General features: G+C 37.3%; 2 protein-coding genes across 8 annotated transcripts in view; one reads left to right on the top strand and one right to left on the bottom strand.

Annotated features, from left to right (window-relative positions):
* The window catches only part of Uimc1 (ubiquitin interaction motif containing 1), a 66,169-nt gene that overhangs the window by 9,325 nt on the left and 40,580 nt on the right, over positions 1 to 16,264 (top strand). For 5 of the 7 annotated variants that reach the window (XM_085699573.2, XM_085699572.2, XM_085699574.2 and 2 more), the window contains exons 2-6: positions 1,172 to 1,326; positions 7,218 to 7,302; positions 9,716 to 9,840; positions 10,851 to 10,950; positions 11,264 to 12,006. In XM_085699573.2, coding sequence (XP_085555699.1) covers positions 1,180 to 1,326; positions 7,218 to 7,302; positions 9,716 to 9,840; positions 10,851 to 10,950; positions 11,264 to 12,006 — 1,200 coding nt within the window. In that variant the 5' untranslated portion in view covers positions 1,172 to 1,179. The remainder of the gene's footprint in view (positions 1 to 1,171; positions 1,327 to 7,217; positions 7,303 to 9,715; positions 9,841 to 10,850; positions 10,951 to 11,263; positions 12,007 to 16,264) is intronic. The other 2 variants (XM_085699577.2, XM_085699579.2) reach the window with 2 other exon arrangements.
* On the bottom strand, positions 6,713 to 7,037 carry LOC125409047 (large ribosomal subunit protein eL37-like). The gene has a single exon (XM_048447811.3). The coding sequence runs from the start codon at positions 7,018 to 7,020 to the stop codon at positions 6,721 to 6,723; it is 300 nt and encodes a 99-aa protein (XP_048303768.2). The 5' UTR covers positions 7,021 to 7,037; the 3' UTR covers positions 6,713 to 6,720.

Below are 16,264 nucleotides of genomic sequence, written 5' to 3'. Positions count from 1 at the left end.
AATCCTTCTGTTTCAGCATACAAGTAATCTGGTATTATAGGCACATGACACAACCAAAGCAGACATGTTTGCCCTGTTCTTTGTCTTGAGAAGTCAGTATTTTACCTTTAAATACATTCTATCTAAATTATTACACGTGGTGATATTTTGTGTATGATGTAACAAATAAAGCTTGCCTGAAGATCAGAGTGCAAAACTAGCCACAGCAGTTAGCCATAGAGGCCAGGCAGTGGTGGCACACACCTTTAATTCCAACACTTGGGAGGCTCTGTTACAGATCTCTGTTAGGTCAAGGCTACCCTGGGCTACACGAAATTGATCCAGTCTAAAAGAGAAACAGAGCCAAGAGGTGTGGTTCAAACCTTTAATCCCAGTATTTGGGAGTCACGCCTTTAATCCCAGTGCTAAGGAGGTGGAGACTGGAAGGGTTGTGACTGGGAGATAAATGACAGGAGCTCATTGCAGTCTGAGGAGCAGTTGGACTGAGGCAAAAACTCTCTAGTGGCTGCTGCTGTGCTTCGCTGATTCTTCAACTTTCACCCCCTGATAGCTGACTCTGAATTCTTATTTTTAAGGCCAATTAGACTTCATGCTATGATTATATAAATATATAAACATTAGCTATGAAATTTTTGGGATAGTCCCTTATCAGATTGAGGCATTGATTTTTTTTGTTGTTGTTGTTGTTAAATTTTAGAGACCATAGTTCTGTTTTCTGGTTTAGCTTCTATCTTGTTATCTTCCTGCTTCTACTTTCTGATGTGCTGGGAGCAATTGTGCCTGATTAAGAGTATTAGTATTTTTTAAAAAGATCTTTTGGATAAATTGTTACTGTATACTTGAGGAAATCAGTTGTGTAAATTAATGTATAAGAACCAAGATAAATTGTTTTTATTCTATTGAAATTTCACTAGAGAGATTAGATTTATTTGTATGTGTTTATATGGATGCATATATATGTCCATCACCTGTATAGATAGGGATATGCATACAAGTATATATTTCTTTGCAGAAAAAAATTGACAAAAATTTTAATGAATAGTGAGTGAAGAGTTCTAAAATCTAGAATCATTTCCCTTAAATGGCTGTCATTTACTTTTACATAACCACATTGAATAGCCTCTGGATTAGAAACGTATACTTTGAGTAAATTATTGAACTTGCATTTCAGGCAAAAGGATGCCACGAAGAAAGAAAAAAATTAAAGAAGCCTCTGAAAGCCATAACTCAGAGAAGAAGGATCGAGAAACCACCAGTCCCGTCAGTATAAAGAAGAAGCGTAGACTTGAGGACTTACTCATAGTGATATCTGATAGTGATGGAGAGGTCAGTATTTAACATGGAGTTGTAGGTCTCAGGCTAGACCTCTTTACCCACAAGGGTTTGTTTCAGCTGTACCTTCACACTAGCTTGCTGACTTTGTGCAGTTTTTACTTGGTTTTCTATAGATTTCTAAGTGGAATTATGAGTTATTTAAAAGAAAATAGCTATGCTGTTTGCTGGGGATAAATTATAGTTTCCCTTTTTGTAATATGTTAACCCAATATAATATTTTAGAACTTCTAAATTGAACCAAATATAAAGTGTAATTTTTGTGTGTTTGGGAAGTAAAGAAAATGTGGATGCCGCTTGGGATGGAGCTTGGGCTTCTTTGTACATGCTAGGGAAGCACACTCCCAACTGAACCAAGAAGGTGCATCATATGGAAAGGCTTCTAGGAGAGAGGTTTTTCTAGATTTTAAATCTTCTTATTTACTGTTTCTCTTTCTTTTTTATCTGCCTGTTAGATCAGAAAAACAGTACATGATGAGCCAAGCCATTGTCAATGGGAAAAGTATTCATTTTTCTCTGACTATAAATTTTAGAATTGCTTTTGACTCCTTTTTTCATCTTTTACCCCTTATTGATTGTCACATGCTTTAGGTTTTATCTCTTCAGTGATCTCAGATCTGTTTCCATTTCTTTGCCTGTTAAGATTTTTTTCAATAGAGTACATGTCTCTTCTGCCATCTCCCTACATTTCACTTCACTTATTGCAACTATTTACTTAGGTCTGTGTCTGTCTGTGTGGGGCGGGTGTTTGTGTGTATGTCTCTATTCACATGCATGGAAGGCACGACATGAGCATCTTTGGCTCATCACTGCAGACACTTCCGTATTTTGGTGTGTTCTTCTTCTGTTCTTTTTACTTATTGCCTCATTGCTGTATTTGTTTTACTTTCCTTTGCTTTTCCTTAGTTTTCTTTTTAAATTTAAATTTTCTTTTTTTCTTCTCCTTTCTTCTTCCTTCTTCCTTTTTTCTTCTTCTTCTTCCTCCTCCTCCTCCTCCTTCTTTCTTCTTCTTTTTCTTCCTTCCTCCTCCTCCTCCTCCTCTTCTTCTTCTTCTTCTTCTTCTTCTTCTTCTTCCTCTTCCTCCTCCTCCTCCTCCTCCTCTTCTTCTTCTTCTTCTTCCTCCTCTTCCTCCTCCTCCTCTTCCTCCTCCTCCTTCTTCTTCCTTCTTCCTTCTTCTTCTTTCTTCTTCTCTTTTTGGTTTTTTGAGACAAGGTTTCTTGTAGCTTTGGAGCCTGTCCTGGAACTAGTTCTTGTAGACCAGGCTGGCATCAAACTCACAGAGATCAGTTTGCCTCTGACTTCCAAATGCTGGAATTAAAGGTGTATGCTATCACCACCTGGCTTGAAATTTTAATTTTCTTATTGAAAAATAGATCTTTTTCATACAATATACTCTTTTTATAATATTTCACCTCTCCCAACTCCTTCCAGATCCTCTCAAATTCCTCACCACTCAAATCCACACTCTTGCCCTATCTCATTAGAGTACAAGCTAGCATCTAAAAATTAATAAGATAAAATAATAACAAGCTGAAATAGGATGAAACAGAAAAAAAAGAACCAAAGAAAAAATGCACAAAACATATAGGTGCTGTGACACACAAGTTCATACACAGAAATCCTTTAAAAACACAGCAGGAAAATTGTAATGTGTACACAAAAGACCTGTAAGGACAAAAGAAAAATAGTGCTCAAACAAAGCATTATGAGACAGAGAACCTCCAAAAATGCCTTTGAGTGTGTGTGAGTTTCCTACTGCTGGGCATGGGTCTGTTCTTATGAGGTTTTTTTTTTTTAATATTTATTTATTTATTATGTATACAATATTCTGTCTGTGTGTATGTCTGCAGGCCAGAAGAGGGCACCAGACCTCATTACAGATGGTTGTGAGCCACCATGTGTTTGCTGGGAATTGAACTCAGGACCTCTGGAAGAGCAGGCAATGCTCTTAACCACTGAGCCATCTTTCCAGCCCCCCTTAAGAGTGTTTTGTGTACATAAATTATCTCTTTCCCAGTTCCTGATAGTCATTGTTTTTCTCTGAAAACGCATGGTCTGTGCCCTGCTGTTCATGCTTGTCTCAGCATTCTTTTTTCCCCTCTAAGATTTATTTATTTACTTTGTAAAATGTTCTGTCTGCATGCATGCCTCCACACCAGAAGAGGGCAGCAGATCTCATTATGGTTGGGAGCCACCATGTGGTTGCTGGTAATTGATTTCAAGAACTCTGGAAGATCAACCAGTGTTCTTAATCTCTGAGCCATCTTTCCAGCCCTTCTCAGTATTTTTGTCTTACAGGCTCCCAAATTTCCAAACACTTCCATATTTCTACCCCCTAACCAGTTCCAAAGACATGAGAACCACATGGAAGACAGGCTTATTATAGCATTGGCCTCACATCTTAATACCAGGCTTTGTCTCAGTTGCTTTACTGCTGTGATAAAATACCCTGACAAAAGCAACTTAAGAGAAAAAGAGTTTCGTTTGTCTTACACTTCCAAAGTCATATAGCCTGTCATGGCAGAGAAGACATGACAGCAGGCAAGGGAGGCTGCTGGGTAGGAGGAGCAGGAAGCTATTGTTTACATTGCATCTATACTCAGGAAGCAGAATGTGAACAGGAAGAAGGACAGACTGAAAGGCCTCAAGACCTTCCCCTAGTGACCCACTTCTTTGCAGTGAGACTCTAACTCCTAAAGGTTCTGTAATCCTCCCAAACAAGGCCACTATCTGGGAAGCAAGTATTCAAACAAACAAGCCTATGGGAGCACATTTCACATTCAAACCACACCTCTACTTCTGGTTTCTCTTGCTTTTGTGATTTTTCACTGTACCTGATGGTTGATTAAAGTACCAAATCTTGCATCTGTGCTCAGAGTTTGACTTTAATTTTGTGCTTCCTAAGGATGATGTAAGTTCCTTAATGTGTTGCTAGTTAGGATAGGATCTTTCACTTTGTAGAACTGGCTGGCCTGAAACTTACTATGTAGATCAGGCTGGTCCTTGTAGTTGCTGTGAGAATACTGATAGAAATTGTTTGATGTTATGCTAATAATTACTTTTATAGTGTGCTTTTCATAATTCTGTTTATTGTCTTCTTTTGGGCATTGTCCGGTTTTTCAGTTTTGATCGGTATTATTTGACTTTTACTTTCAACCTATGTAGTAGTTGATGGATTTATTTTATTTTATGCTTTTTTATTTAATAGCATAATTTCCTTCATTATTAGAAAGTAGAACATTAATATATTTTTCTGTTTTTTCCCCCTAATACAGGGTTTCTTTGTGTAGCAACCTTGGCTGTCCTGGAACTCACTTTTTAGACCAGTCTGGCTTTGAACTCACAGAGATCCACCTGCCTCTGCCTCCTAAGTACTGGGATTAAAGGCGTGCACCACCACCGCCTGGCTATATATTTTTTTTTTCAATGTAAAAACACAGTTCTCACCTGAGAAAGGATAAGAGATAGTTTATTCTGAAGCCAGATATGTGTGACATGGTCTAGAACACAGATTGAGGTTACCCCAAGTTCCATGTTCTAGTGTGGTAGCAGTTTCATGATATTTCTATGATAACAGAAAAAAGAAAGTCATAAATCAAAGCGTTTTTTAAAAAAATTTGATAGGTACATTAAGTAGGTGGTTATATAACAAAGTAGCAAAATCTCAGTTATAGATTTTAAATACTATATGATAGCTCTTAAACTTTTGGTTGGTGAAAACTTGAGTTTTTGTTAAAACATTCCAAAAGGATTTAATCCGTTAGCCATAGGATGTTAGGTCCAACACATAGGTAGGCAAAGAATGGGTCTTTGAGGGGTAAAGATAGCCCAAGATAAGTTGTAATTAGGACCCAAAACATTCCAAATTTTAATCAGTACATCAGTCTTTGTAGACAACTTCTTTCCAGAAAAAGTGTGATTCTCATTCTCACTTTTATATTATTTATTTATTAGTGTTTATGTCATAGAATGTGTGTAGGGTAGAGGACAGCTTTGTGGAGTGAGTTCTTCTCTTCCACTTTGCCGTGCGTTTCAGAGTTCTAACACAGGCCATCAGGCTCTCCTGACAAGTTAGAGCCATCTCACTGGCTCATTTTGTATTTGTCTCTAATTTTGTTTTATTCTTAGATATAAAATTAAGTATTTTAAATATTTACTGTTTTCTTTCCCCATTTTTTTCTCAAATCACTTTTTTTGTTTACTAGATTTGTTAAAACGGTGTTATAACATTTCCTGAGTTCTTAAATGTTTTATGATGTTTGTTTGATGAGATACAGAATCCTTTGTTTAAACATTTTTGCCTTGTTTTTATTTTTTTAAAGATTTTTTTTATTTATAATATATACAGTGTTCTGCCTGCATGTATGCCTGCAGGCCAGAAGAGGGCACCAGATCTCATTACAGATGGCTGTTAGCCACCATGTGGTTGCTGGGAATTGAACTCAGGACCTCTGAAAGAGTAGCCAGTGCTCTTCACCTCTGAGCCACCTCTCCAGTACTGTCTTGTAATTCTTTAGTTTATTGCCTTTAGGCTTTGTTTGTTTGTTTATATTTTTGCTTTTGTAAGCTGATTTTGGAATATCTACTAACTTTCCTTTTTGAGGATTAGTTATTGTGTCTGTCATCTGAATGTTTTAGGAATTTTTCTTTTATTTGCTTAGTATTTGCTTAGCAATTTCTCTGGGAAATTGATTCTTAGAGAATGATAGACACTTTTTTGTTTCATTCGTCTCCCCACCTAAAAGTTTTCTTGGGCTACAATTGAATATTTTGTTTCTGTCCTTAGGATCCTCAATTATATATGTATCATCTTTGTCTCTATTCTCTTTCATCTGCTTTCTCTTAGGCTTTTTTTTTAATTGCTTTTTCTATTTCTTTTTTGGTTATCTTATTTGGTGTTTTTCAGTGCTACTTATTCAGTTTTGTTGTTATTGTTGTTTTAAGACAGTGTCTCTACATGGTTCTGGCTGTCCTGGAACTCACTGTATAGATCAGACTGGTCTCAAACTCATGCTGCCTGCTCTGTCTCTCAAGTGCTGCTTTCTAAGATTTGATGTGGGATGGGGTGGGTATATTTGGTTTTCTATTGATTTTTGGAGAATTCCTTTACTTTATTTCTTTTCACTAACCAGTGGTCAAAGAATGATTTACAATAAATAAATATATACTGAATTCAGACAGTTATTGAATCAAGAGTCTCTGATCTTGATGGGTAGATGTCTTGGGCAGCTTTTATGTGATTCTATATATATGGTAGGTAATCATGTCAACGTATTACACAATTTCATTTTTATGGTTTGATTGGTTCTAGATCTTGTATGCTCTCTCTCTCTCTCTCTCTTTTCATTTTGGAAACCAGAACATTTATTTTATAACAGATTGAAATCCTCAAGATGAACTGGATGCTGCAACAGCTGCCCTCTTGGGTTTAGGGGTTGTCCCTTCATGGAATCCATGTCTGAATCTTCGGTAGACAATTTTTAGGTGCCTCATCTGCCCGGTCCCGGTAGTGTTTCGTCTCTTAGCCTTGGCACTCCAGTTATACTTTCTCTTGCGTTTGGCAGGGTAGCCGCATTTGCCACAGGTAGACTTCTGAAGGTGGTAGACCTTAGAGCCACAGCAGCGGCACAACGTGTGCATCTTGTTGCAACGCTTTCGCTTTCCGAAGGATGATGTTCCTTTCGTCATCTTGCTTCTGCCGCCGAGGCCAAAGAGAGACATGCTCTCTTTTTTAAATTAAAAAAAAAAAAAAAGGATTTCCTTATGTGTACCATTTTAAGAGTCACTGATAATTCAAAGGCTTCCACTAATCAAAAGAAATATGGAAGAAATGGAGAAATTACTATTTTAAGTGTCATTTACTCTTATATCTCCTGTTTACACAGGAAGCAAAAGAGGAGAATGGATTGCAGAAAACGAAGACAAAACAGTCGGACAGATCAAAGTGTTTGGCTAAAAGAAAAATTGCACGTATGTTTTCATTTTTTTAGTTGATAGCGTTTCATTAGGAAAAAATATTCTTTTTTTCTTTTTCTTTTTTTCTTTTACTTTTTCAAGTTTCTTAGGGAATTACTTTCTGCTTACACATTTGACTTGCTAGAGGAAGACTGTTGAAATTTTAATTGTGATCTTCATGATCTACCAGCTGGACTACATCTTTTGTCTTTTTTCATACAAGCATCATACACCCACAAATTTTGCTGTAAAAATTCCTTTAGCTTTACCTCTTAAATTTTGAAAATACGTATCTTCATTTTCTTTCATCTTAGAGTTTCTTATTCATTCTCTAATGTTCTTTGTTTATTTATGGCATCCTGAGTGTGTTCAGAGATCCAGTGTCCAATATCTTATTTTCTGAAGATATTAATAATTATTATTTTTGTTATTACTTTTTCATATCTTACTTCAGATATTAAACTTATTTTATTTTTAAATTATTAAAGATATTTTTCTTTGTTATATGGTAGATTGTCTTGATTGCTTAGGTTTAAGAGGAGGAGATCTAAGAACTGATTTGAAACATTGCATGTATCAGTGAGGGCACCTGTGTGTATATTTTTGACTGTCTACCCTTGTGCACCTATGTGGGGAGGTGTAGACCATCAATCTAACATGTCAAGATCATCTTTGAAGCTTAAAATTTTTTTGCAGCATTTTAAAATTGAATTTATTTTTTTTTACAATTCCACACATGTATATAATGCATTGTATTCATTCCTACTTCTCTTATCTCTGACTCTTATCAGTCCTGTTCCTTCCCTACAAATCTCTCTTCCACTTTCATGTCTTTTTATTTTGTTTTTTATTTTGTTTTGTGACTATATTAGTCAGGGTTCTTCAGAGGAACAGAACTGAAAGAATGAGTATGTGTGTATATGTGTGTGTGTATGTGTGTGTGTGTGTGTGTGTGTGTATGTATGTATGTATGTATGTATATTAGATTTATTAGAGTGTCTTACAGGCTGTGATCCAGCTAATTCGACAATGACTGTCTCCCAATGGAAAGTCCAGGAGTCCAATAGTTGTTCAGCCCATGAGGCTCGATATCTTAGCTGGTCTCCAGTATACTCTAGAAGTAGGCTCTAATGCAAGTGAAGGAGTGCCCCAGCACAGGGTAGATGAACTTGCCCGAGAGAATGGGCAAGCAGGCAGAAAGCAAAAGCTGCTTTCCTCCATGTCCTTGATACAGGCTGCTATGAGAGGTGTGGCTGGATTTAGGGACGATCTTTTGATCTCAAATGACCTGGATTTATGGTAGGTCTTCCTACCTCAAATGATTCCCGTTAACTAAAAACCCCTCATAGGTGTGCCTAGCTGCTTGGGTTTTTAGATGTAGTCAAGTTAACAACCAAGAATAGCCATCACAGCAACTTACTGCGTTTAACTAGGGCGATCCTCATGAAGATGAGTGTAGAGCTAGTCTCGAGTATGGGCTGGCTACATTACTGAAAATATAACTCATCCAGTATGTGCCATATTTCCTTATGTTGAAGGCATTGAATGAGGGGCTGGGGATGCATTTGCTGTGTTTTAATTCATAAAGATATTGCAGTGGATTCTAGTTCAGTTTTATGCCAGTAGGGTTTTCCCCTAAGTTTGCTACTGATTTCTTTTGATCCAACCCTAGGAGTGTATAATAGATTCTTTGCTGTTATAAGAAGTATTCTAGCTCATTTGTACATTTCATGACTTGGAATCAGCCATTTCGCTAGTGTACTACAATTGCTGTTAGTGGGAAATAATGTTTGATGATCAGAATTTGATAACTAAGGGTTTGTTAAAATGAATAAATTAGAGATTCTGTGAGCTGGGGATATATGTGGTTTGGTTGATAAGAATGTTTGCTTAGTGTGCATGAAGTTCTGGTTGAATCCCCATCACTATATAAAGTAAGTGGTGTGGGTGTATAATCCTAGTGTAACTAGAGGGTCATCCTCAAGGCCAGCAGGGACTACATCACATCAGACCCTGTCTGGGGTTGGGGGGAAACAAAGATTCTAAAGAGTAAAATTGCTCTGGTTAAATATTGAGAATAAAGTAGTGTGGTATTTAGCAAAAAGCTCTATAGTGGTTTTTATTTGTTCATTCAGCAGTTACTAATTTCCATGTACTCTTATGTGCTAGAGATACACTAATGAACTGTATAGGCAAACACTATGCCTTCATGATGGCTTATACTCTGGTTAATGTAGGGTTCTTGTAATGCTGCCAATAATGTTGACCACACCATATCTTGGTTGACTTTCCTTACTAGATTACAAATCATCCTAAATGATTTAGAATATTGTCAGTTGACAATTTAATGATTCTGGGTTTTGTTTTTTTTTTTTTGCCATTGTGCTAATTGTTTCCTGGTATTCTTCTCTTCCCTACACTCTCACAGAGATGTCAGAAGAAGAACAATTTGCTTTGGCTCTCAGAATGAGTGAGCAGGAAGCTAGGGAGGTGAACAGCCAGGAGGAGAAAGAAGAGGAGCTCTTGAGGAAAGCCATTGCTGAAAGCCTGAATGTAAATATATACTGTATTGAGTTTGTGGGTTTTATTAATAATGTTCTTAGTTACTTAGTAGTTGGTATAGTTATATTAGAAACGAGCTATGGTAATTTATAGGTTTTTTGACTAATATATCTCAGTACTTTTATTTTTAAACTCCGTGTTGTTGAATTTTTGGTTAATACGGTTGGAAGTGTTTTTGTTACTGTGTGAGTTTGCTTCCACTCCACAGATTTTTCAGTCAGTGGCTTAAAAGAATCATAGTAAGTGGGCAGCTTCTAAAGAGTTATAGAATACCAAGAATTCCAAAGACCAGGTGCTTACCTCTCCTCATTTGTGGGGCCAGCAAAGAAAATGAGAGAAAGAATGGACAGTTTTAAAAATAATCAAATAAAGGGCTGGAAAAGTGGCTTAGCGGTTAAGAGCACTAACTGCTCTTCTAGAGGACCTGGGTTCAACTCCCAGCACCCACATGATGGCTCACAGCTGTAACTCCAGTTTCAGGAGACCTGAAACTTCCCACGACAAACATGACAAACTAATGCACATAAAAAAACCAAATAATATTAAATTACTATTTGAATACATGCAATAGAAATTATTTTAAATGATAAGGATATTTGCCAGTAGCAGATTCTGAGCCATTCTTGAGTCTATTTATTGTTTAGCTCGTTTGTTTAAGCTGGAATTTCCTAGAGTTGAAAGAACTGGCTTTGAACTTATAAGTTTCAGGCAGTCCCCACTTCAGCCTTCCGAAAAGCTTAGAACTACAGACATGTATCACCATGTGAATATATATGTCCAGTTTGAATCATTTATACTATCTACCCTTCATATTAGAAACCATATAGTAAATATATATAGACATTGACTTCTCGTTGGGGAATCTGTTTTAATTAAGGAGTTATATTTTGAAGAAGAGAAAATCCTAGGGACAGTGCCTGCCATTTTTGTTCTTCCTGTGACTCTTCGTATATAGCTATTTTAATAATGAACCTGGTTTGGTACGGGATCACTTGTTTCAGAGTTGCTGGTCTTCTGATGCTTCTGCTACCAGTTCTCAACCTTTGGCTATTGGATCATCTTCACATTCTCATCAAGAGAACACCAAAGATTCTGGAACCACTGAAGGCATGTCTTCCTGTTCTGACTCCTTCCATTCATCAAGTATAACTATACCACAGGGATCTTCTGCTGAGAGTGGTGACAGAGATGCCCCAAATCCTTGTTGTGATATAAAAGAGGTTCAAACGCAAATAGTTGAAATTTCTTTAATATCCAGCATACTTTTATCTTCAAGAAAAAAACCACCCTTTGGCTAAAGTAAAAGAAGGGCTTTTTGTAACTTCTTTTGTAATTTTTGGTAAGTGATCACTTACCAAGTTGTCTTAATTGAAAATAAAAATTTTTGTCCTTAGCCCTACTTTTTCTCAAATACCTACAGGCATATCGCAGCTGGTACCTCCATCACTGTTTAAAGACTCACATATCAGTCAGGGAAACGAGGCTGAGGAAAGAAAAGAGCCCTGGGACCACAATGAAAACACTGAAGAGGAGCCGGTCTCTGGCAGCTCAGGAAGCTGGGACCAGTCAAGCCAGCCAGTGTTTGAGAATGAGAGTGTTAAATGTTTTGACAGATGTACTGGCCACTTGGCTGAGCACACAAAGTGTGGGAAGCCACAGGAAAGTACTGGGAGTGGTTATGCTTTTCTCAAAGCTGTCCAGGGTAAGGGGGACACATCTAGACAATGTCTTCCTACCCCAACAGACACCAAAGGTCTCCAGGACAAAGGGGGCACTGTGCACTACTACTGGGGTATTCCATTCTGCCCTGCTGGAGTAGATCCTAACGAATATACCAATGTCATTCTCTGCCAGTTGGAGGTTTATCAGAAGAGCCTGAAAATGGCTCAGAGGCAGCTTTTTAAAAAAAGAGGGTTTGGGGAACCAGTGTTACCTAGACCTCCTTTTCTGATCCAGAATGAATGTGGCCAAGAAGATGAGACTAGTGAAAAAAATGAAGGCATCTCAGAAGATATGGGAGATGAAGCCAAAGAGGAAAGGCAGGAATCTAGGGCATCTGTCTGGAACTCAGAAACCAAGGATTTTCAAAAAAGTTCAATTAAAAGCTTGAAACAGAAACTTTTGTTGGAGGACGAACCAACAACCAGTCATGGTCAGGTAAGGGTCAGTGATGCTGTAAGGATCATTTATTTGCAGATAAAGTTAGGATTATTTTAACCAATTTTTGTGATCTTCCCCCTCTATCTGCTTATTAAAACAACACATGCTTACCATATAAAATGAGAAAAGTGCAAAACAGAAGAAAAGAACCTGGGTGTGGTGCCACACACCTATAATCCCATCAATGTATAAAACACATTTTTCTTTCAAATTTTTGAGCAAAATGGAGACCTTGTTCATTTATTTTATAGTTTATCAAAAATCTTTTTTTTAAATTTACTTATTTATTTATAAGAATTTCTACTTCCTTCCCTCCTCCCAATACCCCCCCCCCCCCATCCAGTCCTAAGAGCAGTCAGGGTTTCCTGCCCTGTGGGAAGTTCAAGTTCCTCCCTCAAAAATCTTTATTTATCAGATAATATATCAAAACATTATTCCATCTTTTTAGGTTATATCATATTTTTTTTCCTAATTTTATTTTTTTCAACATGGCTTCTCTGTGTAGTCCTGGCTTTTCTTGAACTATTGCAGTAGACCAGGCTGGCCTTGAACTCACAGAGATCCACCTGCCTCTGCCTTTCAAGTGCTGGGACTAAAGGCATGCCCTGCCACCACCCGACTTAAATTTTTTATTTTTAAAATGTTTTCTGCAGGCAACGTTTTAAAAAATTCTAGGTAATGTAAATTAAAATATATTTGTCTTCCATCTACACCTTCTAGCCAGACATTTCCCTTACTGGATTTATTCCATGCTACTAATTTTTAGTGTACCTTCTGTGATACTTCATGTAATATAAAAAATACTTTCCCTCACTTTTTAAATTTATTTTATCTTTAAGACAAGTGTCAATGCAAAAAACAGCTTTCCTTTCAGAAGGCATAAGAATTAATTTATTAATTACAGAGTACTGGGTGGGGTTATAGACAAGCATTATCTTATGCTTTATTTAATACAAGGGATGGCATCCAGGACTTCATGCATACTAGACAAGCACTGACAACTTAGCTCCCTGCCTTTTATTTATAAAAATGGTAATTTACCATACACATTCTGCCCTTTTTTATTTGGCAATTTTGCGATCATTCCATAACAATACTCAATTTATCCTCCTTTATTTGGAGATATGGGATATACTGTATTAGATAAAACATAGCTTATTCAGTAGCCGACTGGTGGGCATGTAGGTTGTCTCTAATATTTGCTTTAAACAGGAAATTTCATCCACAAAGGATAGGATAATTTATTATACTGTGGTGGAACAAAGGATGCTTACATTCGTAGTTTTGTTAACTATTACCAAATTGTCATTTATAGATGCTATATACATTTGCCTTCCCCATAGAGGTGCATGAGTACTAACCCTCACGTTTGCACCGGCATGGTATTCAGACTAATTGACGTCTCCTGATAGAAGAGATGGAAAAATATCTCTGTAATGTTTAAAAAATTGCTGTGTATTGCCAGGTGTAGTGGTGCATGCCTTCAGTCCCAGGACTTGGAAGGCAGAGGCAGATCGATCTCTGTGCCTGATCTACAGAGCTAGTTCTAGGCCAGGGTAGTTACACAGAGAAGTCATGTCTTGAAAAACAAAACTAAACAATTACAGTTTTATAGTTTATTTACTAATTTAGTGTGTGTGTGTGAGTGTGTAAGTGAAATGCCGTAGCATGTGCAAGGTCAGAAGACAACTTGCAGTGGTCAGTTTTATTTCTCCACCATGTCAGTCTTAGGGGAAATAGTCTTTGACATAAATTGAGACAGTTTCCCAGTTTATTCTCATTCTCATCATGGTATATTTCTAATTTTGCTTCTAGTGACTTCCTCTAATGACACCAATCTCCATTTGGGACATTTAGGTTGTTTTCTTAATCTAGGGTTTGTTGTTGTTGTTTGTTTGTTTTTTGAGACAGTGTTTCTCTGTAGTTTTGGAGTCTGTACTGGAATTAGTTCTTGTAGACCAGGCTGGTCTCGAACTTAAAGAGATTTGCCTGCCTCCGCCTCCCAAGTGCTGGAATTAAAGGCCTGCACCACCACCACCCAGATGTCTTAGTCTGTTTCACATATGGCTAGATAGTGTTATGTATAAAAACTTGTATCTTGTTTGTCTCCCTTTAAAACTATTTAAAGATAGGAATTGTTATTCCCATTTTATAGATGTAAAAATTGAGACTTGCTAAAAGACACTAAAATACAGAGATCAAAATATACTATTAGGAATACTATCTCTTCATAAATGTTTATCATAAGGAAAACTAAACAAATGTGGTAGCAAGAGAAATTCAAAAATTCAAAGTCTGATCACAGAGATAGCAATAGAAAACATTTTAATCATAAAACAGTACTCTAAAAATTACCGATAATGTGTTTGTAGTTATATGATGCTTTTAAAATATTCAGAAGGAACTTAAGGATGGTTCTGAGTTGTCATGTTGGTGCTGAGAAGTAGACCTGAGTCCTCTGCAAGAGCAGTAAGTGTTCTTAATTGTTGAGCCATCTCTTCAGTCCCATCTTTATGGAGTTGTAATGATTAAACTGAATTTGATTAAATTGCTTAGTGCAACACTTAGGGCTACCCGTAGGGACCATTCTTTAACAGTCCTTTCTGGTTGTGTGTGTATGTGTGTGTGTGTGTGTGTGTGTGTGTGTAGAGGTTGGAGGCCAGAGGTTGACATAGTCTTTATTATTTTTCACTTTACTTAGAAAAAAATCAACACACTTCAAAAACATTTATGTATTTATTTATTTTGGGTGTGCTACAACACATGATTGAAGGTCAGAGGACAACTTGTGGGAATCAGTTCTTTTGCTAGTTGCTTGACTTAGGGTCTGGGAACTGGACTCTGCTTCTTTAGCAGTACGTGCTCTTAACTTTTGAACTACCTCTTTAGTTCCCTAAATCAACAAATTCTGTTATGTGAACACTAGGTGTCACTGTTTCTCCTTCTTTCTTTCTTTCTTTCTTTCTTTCTTTCTTTCTTTCTTTTCTACAGAGGAAAAAAAATCATTGCTTAATTCAAAGAATTGGTGCATTATTCATTGTTGCTGTATTTTAACGATAAGGTTTTCAGAAAGTTACATTTTACTTGTGTGTGTGTGTGCGTGTGCGCATGTGTGTAAGTCAGAGAATAACTTGTGTGAAGTCAGTCCTCTCCTTTGCTCTATGAGTCCCAGGGATCAGACTCAGGTTGTCAGACTTGGTAGCAAGTGCCCTTTTCCACTGAACCATCTTGCTGGCCCATTGGTGCTGTAGTATTTGTTGTTCAACCTTGATGTATCATAACCACATTTCCAGTCATTGTAAACTTACCTTCCTTTTGATTATAGATTCAGTTTTCTTCCCTTCTCCCCTGTTCACTTCTTCCTCTCCTTTTAAATTTTATTATTTATTGAAATCATAGAGGGATGTCTAACTTTTTGGGGGGTATTGATAAAATGTTAAGAAAACTTTGATCAAGTAGCTAAAGAAGCTTTTCCTGGAAGAAGTGTCATAGCCAGGATACGTTCTCGGGAATCCCATTTAAGGTAGCATTAGTTACTTTCTTCATGGAACTCACTAAATAGACCAGATTAGCTTTGAATTCACAGTGATCTGCCTGCCTCTGCCTCCCAAGTGTTGGCATGTAAGGTGTGTGGCTCTATTGTCTGGCATATTATTTTGTTTTGCTTTTAGACAGGGTCTCTACAGAGCTCTGGCTGTCTGGAAACTTGATAATGTAGACCAGGATGGCCTTGAGCTCTCATATATTTACCTGCCTTTATCTCCCAAGTGCTAGGATAAAAGGCTGGAACCACCATACCTGGTCTTTATTTTGTTTTGGTTTCTGAGGCAGGGTTTCACTGTGTAGCCTTGGCTGTCCTGGAATTCACTCTGTAGATCAGCCTGGCCTTAAACTCACAAAGATATGTCTGCCTCTGCCTCCCAGGTTTTGGTATTACAGGCATATGCCACTACACCCAGCATATTTTATTCTTACTACTAACTATTAAATGATAATTTTGAACAATTAGAGTTTTCTTTTTTAAAGGAGGAAATTAGGACTGAGGAGAACACTCAATTGTAACTGATTGCCGTATAAACTTGAGGATTTGAATTCCATCCCCAGAACCCATGAAGAAAAAAAAAAGGCTGGGTATGGTGGCTGACATTCAGTTTTAACACTAGAGAGTTGAAAACAGGTGAATGGAGACCTGGGACTAACAAGTCAACTTAGCCTAGTCTACTTGGGGTGCTTCAGGCTGATGAGAGAGGCTGTC

This window comes from Myodes glareolus, chromosome 14, assembly GCF_982192425.1.
Source record: "Myodes glareolus chromosome 14, mMyoGla1.1, whole genome shotgun sequence".
Lineage (NCBI taxonomy): Eukaryota > Metazoa > Chordata > Mammalia > Rodentia > Cricetidae > Myodes > Myodes glareolus.
This window is presented reverse-complemented; position numbering and strand designations above follow the sequence as displayed.